We start from the raw sequence: 10963 nt of genomic DNA on the forward strand, positions 1-10963 counted from the left end.
CGCTACAGAACGGACCTGGAGAGAGAGAAAATGGTAACCAACCACAAAGCTACACTCTAGCTCTGTTCCAGGAAGTGCATACTCAGAATCACTGCTACAACATATTGCTCAGCAAGACTTATCTCATGACTTTGAATCATTGCGTTTGATGAATAACAAAGTGTTATTACTATTAGTATTACTATTACTCACAGTATGAGTATTATTTATGGAGTTATCTGGCAAAATCTACACTAAACAGAATTGATTGTCATATGCACACCACATGCTACTTTGTTCTGTGGTGGTGTGTGTGCACGTGTGTGTGTGTGTGCATTCATGTCTGTGTCCAGATTATCATATCAACCTGTGTGTGTCCATTGTCCCRTGTCAGGTACGTCAGCAGATGGAGGAGCAGGTGGCCCAGAAGTCCAGTGAGTTGGAGCAGTACCTGCAGCGTGTCAGGGAGCTGGAGGACATGTACCACCGCCTGGAGGAAGCACTAGAGGACGAGAGACAGGCCAGGCAGGATGAGGAGACCATGCGCAAACTACAGACCAGGTTAGACGCAACACACACTTGACACACTCATAGCCTTACACTGAGTGTACAAAACATTAGGAACACCTTTCTAATATTGAGTTGCTTCCCCTTTTGCCCTCATATTTATCTAATTAACTAACGATGTATAATTGTTATACAATTAAATGAATAATGTAACAATTAACTCATTAGGATCTGGGGCACCACGAGAGCGGTTCTTTAAAGAGTTACCATCTCCGGAATTAAACTCTAAAAGGTCTTTACCTATCACATCTATAAACAGTCAACGTATTAATCATAACCTCGTATCATATCATCATTCTGAACAGTCGTAACCTCCTTGCATCTGCAAAAACCTAAGCCTTAATTATGATTCAGTACTACCCAAATTGGTTTAATTATTTAATTACTAGCTAATTAAATGGGAACACAGGCTAAACACACACACACTCTGCACCAGTTATTGACTGGAGACGTAATACTCTGAAAACAGGTCCATAGTGGAATGACAAAAACATGGATGCTTGTTAAAGAAGAGATGGAGAGGGAGGGAGAGAGAGGGACAGAGACACTTAACATTGCCACATTCAGAAACTACTGTCACCTACAATAACCATATACTTTGCATAAGAACCGCTGCCCGCTTTGAGCAAGACATCATGAATGTATTTACGTGAAATGCCTGGGTTCGCCGGGGATCTCTCAGTGAACGGGGCAGCCTTGGAAAGGGGGTTGGGCCTTTTCGCGGCACGCTTGTAAGGCTCTGATTGTCTGAAATGGTTCCAACAACTCTTCTACTGTTGTCCTTCTTCGTAGTTGTCCGGTATCTGGTGACTTGTCGTGTAGTCCTAAACAGAACTACAGAGTTGATTTTCCTTCCATTCACTCTTGAAGATAGGCTAGCCAGCTGTATCAATGGTTTCCCAGTGGGGTGATGAAAGTAGCGTAATACGATGGTCTGTAGCGATTTTCGTCTGGAGAAGGATAAGAGGACCAAAATGCAGCGTGGTAAGTGTTCATGATAAAATAATTTAATCACAACTGAACACTACACAAAATAACAACGAGACGAAAACAAAACAGTTCTGCAAGGTGACATACACTAAACAGAAAACAACCACCCACAAACACAGGTGAGAACAGGCTACCTAAGTATGATTCTCAATCAGAGACAACGATAGACAGCTGCCTCTGATTGAGAACCATACCAGGCCAAACACACAGAAATACAAAACAAGGACAACATAGAACACCAGACATAGAATGCCCACCCAAACTCACGCCCTGACCAACCACAATAGAGACATAAAAAGGATCTCTACGGTCAGGGCGTGACATGGTTTGAGCAGAGTAACAGGATGGTCCTACTTAAATTAGCTTTCGAAGATACTTTACTTAGGACAGCTAATCAGTCGTTCCAGTGATTGTCCTGGAGGTGAGTTTATCGTCTCCACCTCCTGTTGAGATTCAAAGTTCAAACCATTTTAAACATGTAGTTGCCGCTTCACGCTTTTTCTGGTTCAATGTGTTTTTTTCTTAACCCATCATTTATACCTTTTGCCCGAAAGGGCCGGTTCCGGCTGGCTGGCACGCTCCCTGACCTCACTCTGGGGCGGTGATTACTCACTGTGCAAAGTTTTGGAAAACAATTATCTCTTATAACTTCTCAAATCACATTCCTCTCTTTTCAAAAACACTTTAATAATTTTCCATATTACATGCACAACCAATAGTATGGAAAATGTATCCATGTAGTGTGTATACTTTCCAAGTTACAGTATTTCCTTCATAACATTTTTAATGACATCACAAAATAACAAACAACATGACATTAGTGTTCTATAGACCGCCTCTGACAATTCCCCACGTTCTACATTAGAAATATTGTTACATTATTAGCTTTTTAATGTGTTAGAGTTTCAGCGGGAAAAGGTCTGTTGAGACAAAGCACATTCCTTTGGTGAATTTGGAGAGCGCAAGCCTGGATCTTCTCCCTTGATTTACAACATGACGTGAGTGTAAATCACCACTTGTTCTTTCCTCCCCCCTCTACGGGTGAAATGGGGTCTGATTGAAGTTATTCATTGCAAACCTGATCTAACCTATTTGGATTCTCGTGGTCAGTCATGACAAAGAGATCCTAGCTTTCACCTTGATTCACCTGGTCAGTCTATGTCATGGAAAGAGCAGGTGTTCCTAATGTTTTATACACTCAGTGTACATGCACTGGTTAAAGGTAGTACACTATATAGGGAAACAGGTGCCATGTGGTACACAACTTCACACGACACACACAGATGGAGTGTACATTATCGCACAAAAACAGTTGTGTATCAGAAGGCTGTGTATAGATGTTAACATTCACATTCTCAGGCATCTGCACCTAACATTTGTTTGAGTGTCTGTCTGTGATTGATTCATGTGCTGTGTCTGTTTCTGCATGTACCCAGGCTTCTGGAGCAGGAGTCAGCCAAGCGGGGGGAGCTGGAGCAGATCCACCTGCAGCAGCAGAGGGCCATCTCCCAGACCCAGGCTGAGAAGCAGGAGCTGGAGAGCGACCGGCTGGCCAAGGAGATGGCCCTGCAGGCAGCCAATTTGCAGCTGGAGAGTCTTGAGAGAGAAAGGCACGGAGCGCTGGAGCAGTACGAGGTCAGAGAACAACACCCTGTCTGTGTTTCAATATGGCTGTTAGTAGGGACCATGTCCCCTATTAACACTTCACTTAAAGTAAGGTGTTGCTGGGCCATTTCATAAACAAGATAAAAACAAATTTGTCAGGAAGTACTTCCTTTAGACCTATATGTCTGTGAGCAACTACTGGTCTTTATTCAGCTGAATATAGTGTTGAGTCAGTGGAAGGCTGCCTGACGTTTGAACCGTCCCTGGCACCAAACTTGGCTTCTTCTCAAATTACTCCTCTGTCAACTGTTGACGCAACACAAAACAACACAAAACCGTCATAGAGGTCTCTCCTTGCACTCTGTTGCCATCTAGTGGTGATTTCACTGAGAACTGTCTCCACTTCAAGAACAACAGCATAACTTATTTATTATTTAAACGGACTTGTACTTGCCATCATTGAGATAGATATATGGATAAACCCTGTGTGTGTGTTTGTGTTACAGGAGGTGAGAATGAAACTGGAGCAGGCAGCTAATAAGACCAAGAGCTGGAAAGACAAGGTGGCCAAGCACGAGGGACTGGTCCGTCTCATCCAGCCAGGTAAGTAAGAATGAGAGAGGCCAACATCACCATAGTAGAATGTCCTCCACTGCATGTTCATGTTCTGTTCTGTTCTCCTCTCCATACTCATATTACAATGCTATTGATGTCTTTGTTCTATTGATCTATTGTTTCAATACATTTACATTTACATTTAAGTCATTTAGTAGACGCTCTTATCCAGAGCGACTTACAAATACAGTCTGTGATGTTTTCTTTCTCCTTCTGTCTGTGTCTGTCTGTGAAGGTGATAAAGGACCACAGAGGATGACTAACTGGGGCCCAGCAGCCTTCACAGACACTGAGCTGGACCTGAGGAAGAAGTCCTGGCAGGAGAGGAAGAACCACAACCAGTCAGCCCAGTAGACTAGAGATGGTGCTACTTACCTGATGGTCCAGACATCTTACTGTGATCGTGTAGCATCAGGATACTGTTGTGTTATTGTTGTTGAGAATTAACTAATAGTGTACGGTTGCAAAATTCCTGAAACTTTCCCAAAATGTCCAGAATTTCCAGAAATCCTTATTGCTGGATTCTCGATTTCCTGCTTATTTTCTCCTAATTCTGGGAATCTTCTAACTGGGATATCTGGAATTTTGAAACCCTACTAATGTGCCAATGCTTTGACATTCCAAGTGTTTCGCCATTCTGTGGTCTGATAAGTCTTTAACCAGGAAAAAGAGCTGTAGATATTCAGTGAATAATATGTTAAACTTGTGTCATGAGAAAGTAATAAGATAAAAGTAATAAGATTAAAGTAATAAGATTAAAGTAATAAGATTAAAGTGATACGATTCAAGTAATAAGATTAAAGTAATAAGATGTTTTCTATTTAAAATGCCAACGCATAAGTAGCGCATCTTATAAAATATATTTAAAGACATTTCTTTATACTGTTTCTGTCTGTTTTAATGGATGAGGGATGTGAGAATTATGTGTTAGAATAGGCGAGTAGTGAACGGGGGTAGGTTAGATATACTATATCCCCCCCAAAAAATGGCATGTATATATGGCTCTGGGTTAGATATGCTCAGCCTTGATTTATATATTTGATACATTTCATTTGAGTTTTTTTTTCTTCAATCTAACCATTTAAAATGTAATTTCCTGGTTTGCCTGTGGGAACTGTGGAACCTTGAGTAATATTCCTATGAAATACTTGGCCGATGTCCTCTTGTGGTTTCATGAGTAAAAGTATCTGTTTACGGCTCTGCCGTAACTCACAGTAATATTATACTGTGGTGGGCTGGGAGTTACTGTAGATACCTTGAACTGCTTGAGTCCATAGCTATAGTTCCCCTTGTGTTGTTGTAGTCAGGTGAAGTTAAATTTAACCAAACATAGGCGAGTGTGAGCTGAGCTCTGTGCTTGTGTGTAATAATGAATATTGGTGCAGTGAGAACTCATGAGAGCTGACTGCAGCGATGGAACTGCTGTGCTTTAGTGTTACTCTGCGGACTCGGTGAGCTGGGTTCTATTCTCTCTGGGGGAACCAGGACCCTGGGCTGGGATCCATTTTCTCTCTTGGGGCCCTAGGTCCTGCTTAACTCCACTCTCGCTCTGCACCACATCTCAGCCAAGCGCTGCAGATTGCTGTAATGGATGTTCTGCAGGGCTTCAAAGAGCTGGCCTGGCCATCTGTCTGTCTGTCTGAATCTGTCCTGGCAGGCTGAGGTCCAGCTCTCTCTCTCTGAGCCAGCCTGACCAAACCACCCCAACCATGTGAGACTGATAGTGACATCCCCCCCTCATTCATAAACCTGTGGTTTTCATTACAGTAACGTCCTACTTTGTGTCATGTTGAAACGAATACAATTTTATTTTATTTTTTGGGGAGGCCAAATACTGTGTGTGTGTGTGTGAGCATGTTCTCTTCACATCTGGAGCTCACTACGGTAGGTCTAGGTCTTCTAGACCTTGTAGAAGAACAGTCAGTCGTGAGATAGACTGCTACCAGCCCTTTTCCTTTATGAGAGCTCGGACAAACAATTATGATGATTAATAAATGCTACAGCATGGGCAGACCCGGTTTCACACCCCCTCACACCCGGACCCACGCTCTCGTCCATCCTGCTCGGGTTGCACAGTGCGCTGACTTCACAGAGCAGTCCGGTCAGAGGGCTCGGCCTGGGAGGCTGCAGATCAAAGCCATGTCGATAGTAGGAGACAGGAGACCTGGCTGCTTGGAGTGTGGAACCACAGGCCTGTCTGTCAGGATGGAGAGACACGCCAAGCAAACATGTAAACATCACAACAACCCCATCACACTGTCACGACAGCCATGCTGCAGCATAATACACACAGTAAATCATTTTCATAAAACATGATTTCTCCCTTTAGGAGTATTCTTCTCTTCAGGAAAGACTCAAGGATTAAACATCTTAGTATAGTATAACTAAGCCCTTTGAATAACAGAAATACAAGTAAGCATAGCTGAAGCAACACAATCCATCAAAGAATGGACAGAATTGTTCCAGACCAACCCAGTTCAGAGTGCCTCTCTCCATGTAAACAAAGAGCTGGGCAGGCTTAAACAAAAACACATGAGACATACGTGATTCTATTGTAGTTATCTCTCTTGTTGCTCCAGTAATTGGGCATTCCAGCCTTTTTTCTGTGCTGAATATATATTTTTCCGTTCAACTGTTTTATTTAATCGTAGAGAAATCTGCTGTTTTGCAGGGATGTGAAGTGACTTCCATCCTCACTGACAGACTTGAGACTCTGAGACTTGAAAACACCAGGCTCCACACCTCACCTACAGTCTACCAGTAGAAGGTTGGTTGAGGTTTGAAAATAACCAGTTTGACTCATACTGCATTTACATTTTAGACATTTAGCAGACGCTCTTATCCAAAGCCACGTACAGTTAGGCGTTACTCTCTGTCAAATGAAATACATGTTTTGCCTTTGATGAGGAGAATTATATGAGTTGAGAATGAGGCTTTTGAGAACTGTAAAAGGAGGAATTTGAACAGGAATGTTTCAAATCCTGGAAGGTTGTTTCTTGGTGCCCTGGATTGTCCTGAGTAACACTGTCAATAAGGGTGTCTGCCAACTCTTAAGCCACAACCCTCAACACTGAGCATTCTATCCACCACTTCCTGTTTACCAGCTCTGACAAATGGCTCTGTGCCAGTCTTCCTCCCTCTCTTCTACTTCCCTTTCTCTCCTCTTACATTTACATTTTAGTCATTTAGCAGACGCTCTTATCCAGAGCGACTTACAGTAGAGTGCATACATTTTATTAAATTTTTACATACTGAGACAAGGATATCCCTACCGGCCAAGAGCAGATGCTCTTATCCAGAGCGACTTACAGTAGAGTGCATACATTTTATTACATTTTTTTTTTTTACATACTGAGACAAGGATATCCCTACCGGCCAAACCCTCCCTACCGGCCAAACCCTCCCTAACCCGGACGACGCTATGCCAATTGTGCATCGCCCCACGGATCTCCCGGTTGCGGCCGGCTGCGACAGAGCCTGGGCGCGAACCCAGCCCAGCCTGGGCGTGAACCCAGAGACTCTGGTGGCGCAGCTAGCACTGCGATGCAGTGCCCTAGACCACTGCGCCACCCGGGAGATTCATCTTTCCTCTCCTCCTCCCCAAGAACTTAGTCTCTCTCCTCTGCCACCCATTGTCCTTCTCCTTCTCCTCCCCTCTCACTCCTCCTCCTCATCCCCTCTTCCCTCTTTACCTTCTCTCTCCTCCTCCACCACAAGAAGTTCATTAGTCTCTCTATCTCCGGTTTGCTCTCCTCCCTCTCCATTTTCCTCAATGAAAGAACCACAAATAAGGTGGTTGAGGGTTTTCAATCTGCTCTTCAATCTGCATCTTGCCCTGAGCCAATTACACCTGTGTGAAAAGTCACTAATTGACTCAGATCATTCTTGTGACATAACAGGAAGGGGAGTGAAGACTGGTGATGAGCAGGTACACGAGGTGTGGGAACGGTTGAATTAAACTGTTAATTACATTTATGCTGCATCAACTTGAAAGGAAACTGTTTGTAAAGACTGTGACTTACATACATGTGGCCACCCATATGGGCTAGTCAGGGCCAGCCCTAGCCTTTTGGGGGCCTTAAGCAAGATTTAGTTTGCTCCCCCTCCCCCCCACCCCACACACCTTGCAGGCAACACATTTTGGTGGCGGAGAGAAATTTGCAGTTTAAAAGTATATTTCCTGCAACTCCTCACATTTTTCCATGGGATGTTGAGAAAATGTTGCTGTTTTAAAGCACATTTTCTACACATTTTGCCATGACTTATGCCATGTTCATATAATATCTGAGTGAAAGTCAGTAATACAATCAATTGGGTCTCCCTGGAAGCCTGCTGTTCTGTACCTTTCTGACTCTGCCCTGGATTATCGATCTCTGCCTGCTCTTCAAGCCTACCAGTGTGTTTCTCCCTAGCCCCTGTTTTTGTAGTTTTGACCACTCTGCCTGCCCTGACCCTGAGCCTGCCTGCCGTTCTGCACCTTTCTGACTCTGCCCTGGATTACCGATCTCTGCCTGCTCTTCACCTGTTGTCTGCCTGCTCCCTGTTTTGTTAATAAACATCTGTGATTTGAACTGTCTGCATCTGGTTCTTATCCTGAGTTCTGATAGAAACAGCTTTTTCCTGCAATCTAGAGCCATAATCATTACGCTTAATTATATGTAAATATGTATATTTTCTGCAAATCTAAACATACATCTTGAGCTTTTTGTGTTCTCCTGACTGGTGGTTTATTTATAAAAACAAAATATGCTTCTCTGCATCGCTGCTAAAATCTGGGTAAAAGATTGAAAAGGATATGAGTCTTGTGAGGCTTGTCAGCTAAGATAGTTAGACATTAAACAAGCTAGCTAGTCTAGCTTGATTGAAATCATGAAATCGCTTCTTGGTCCAGGTAGCTGTAGTCGAGGTTGGGAGCCTATCTGGGATAGCCAAAGCAAACTTAATAAAATTGCTAGCTAGCTAGTAGTATTACAGAGAAACAACACATTTTTAACAGGACAAATATGAGGGCACATGTGCTCACTATGGGCATGATGCCTCTGCTGGTTCTCATCACTCTTTATCAGTGTCATCACCCTGCCTTCTGGGTGATAAGAGCCAGACCCGGTTCTGTGCTTCTGCTGTGGTTCTCCCCTCCCAGCATGTTGCTGTGTCCTACACATGTACCAGATGTAGTATCACTAGCTGGTTAGCCAAGCGTACAAGTACTGTTGCCCTTGCTAAACCAAGACCATAGTTACCACACACAGGACTGATTGTATCCCATAAAAACCATTATAGACTCTCAGTTCTGTGTGTCTCTGGCACTGACTCCTTTTGCAAGCACTCCAAAGCCTCTCTTCAACTCTCCCAGTGCGTCACTTCAGCTTTGTTCCCATGCCAGACAAAATAAATAAATGAGACCAAACACAGAGAGTTAACATATGAGAGTCATATTATGTGACAGTGATGTCGTTAAGGGGCAGAGATCCAGCCCAGAATGTGATGCACAGCCAGCCAGCAGAGGCTGGTTTAACAGGAAGAGAGCAATGACCATAGGAGGAGAGGGGAAGAGAGATTGTGAGCCTTGACACTGGAGAGCTGCCATCAGAGCTTGTTCTGGTGTCCTAAGGGACAGAAGAGCACCCCCACAGCTCATATCAAACCCTTGTCCCCTATCTCCTCCACACTCAGGGTGGTGTTCACAGTGTCTGGGACCTGCTCTGGGACCAGACCACACAGACTAGATATTTCCACATGCACTGCCTGGAGGAGAGCAGAATACCACACAGCCGGCTGTCATAAGGAAAACTAAACATGGTTGTTTATGTGAGCCCAAGCTGCAGTACATCCTAACTCCAACTCCACATGTGGGAATGACATCTCTGACAGAGCCATGCCAGATCTTTTGTTTGTCTTCTCCCTGATCTTCGTTCCTGATTTTCGCAAACATGTCATTTCAGACCAGAGGGTATTTGTTCTTAATCTGGATCTTTCAAAGCGGGACTGTGATCAGTCATTCACTGGAGTGGAGAAAGACGAACATCAACAGTTCTCACTGCTGAGACTTGAATGCTTCAGCACCCCCTACAACTAAACCACACACACAGAACCCACAGTCATTGTGAAAACCATATTGTGGAATCCCAAGTCATTTGGTCCCAAACGTGGTTTAATGCTTAAAGTGCAGGACTATTAGCCAGATAGTTCAAAACTAACGACAACCCCTATTGTGATATAGCTTCTTATACACTACCACTGCTTCCACAATCAAGACCTACTCAAATTCCAAATGGGTACTTTACAAGAATGAAATAGTAAAACCAAACATTTACACAGAGGGATTTTAGGCCTCCTTTCTGAGGGGGTTTCGCTCACTGTCACCATCTGCTTCTGCTTACCAGTACATTTACAGTTTAAAACAACCGCTTCTCACCCATTTCAAGATTACCTCCTCGTCCTATATAATACGTCTGCTGTTAAAGACTGTAGGGTTTATTTGTAGCCTGCGGTCCAATTTGTTTGGTATCACTGGGCACATAACTAAGTCAAGGCCTCTATGCCCCTTTCAGACCTTCAACACATGACCTGTAGGCCACTGGGGCCCTTAGTAGCTACATAAATAAATTTACTTTATTGACCACAGATTTCTCTGGTTCAACAATGTTAGGAGCACAGAGGGTATATCTGATAGGCTGAGCTGGTATCGCAGAGGGAAAGGTAGCTGCAGGGCTTGTTTCATTAAGGTCATTTGATAATGTCAACATTGATCACAGAGCTAGAGTGGTTGATTGTCTGTATATGTCCTTCCTGTTGCAACAAGAGAGGGGGGGGGGGGGCAGAGATTGTATGGTATATCTGATTAGGCTATGGTCATGTGGAGAAGGATGCTCCCTGCTCCTCTCCTTCATTGAATTAAAGAGGAACGAGCAGGACTTGGCTTCAGGCCAGCCGCTAAACTGCCTCTGTTTCAGGGAGAGAAATGGCACCACACACACACTAACACACACTTCCATTCCCTCTGGGACTGTCACCTCAAAATTGAGTAAGGATGCTGAACTATTTCCTTTAATGCAAATGACATGATGAATTCTCTCCTTCTCTGTCATAGTGTGTGTCCCACTACTTAAAGTCCTGCTCCGCCACCACCACCATCCCTGTGGCTATGGGAATGTTTGTCCCAGTAAGTACAGCACATCACACTGAGGTCTGATTAATTGACAAGAGG

General features: G+C 43.8%; 1 protein-coding gene across 1 annotated transcript in view; it reads left to right on the forward strand.

Moving 5' to 3' along the window:
* Positions 1–4628, forward strand: part of LOC111975138 (switch-associated protein 70-like) — a 34731-nt gene extending 30103 nt beyond the window's left edge. The window contains exons 9-12 of the mRNA XM_024003326.1: positions 374–540; positions 2973–3171; positions 3648–3744; positions 3992–4628. Coding sequence (XP_023859094.1) covers positions 374–540; positions 2973–3171; positions 3648–3744; positions 3992–4110 — 582 coding nt within the window. The 3' untranslated portion in view covers positions 4111–4628. The remainder of the gene's footprint in view (positions 1–373; positions 541–2972; positions 3172–3647; positions 3745–3991) is intronic.
* The last annotated feature ends 6335 nt before the right edge of the window (positions 4629–10963 follow it).

Source organism: Salvelinus sp. IW2-2015, linkage group LG15, assembly GCF_002910315.2.
Source record: "Salvelinus sp. IW2-2015 linkage group LG15, ASM291031v2, whole genome shotgun sequence".
Lineage (NCBI taxonomy): Eukaryota > Metazoa > Chordata > Actinopteri > Salmoniformes > Salmonidae > Salvelinus > Salvelinus sp. IW2-2015.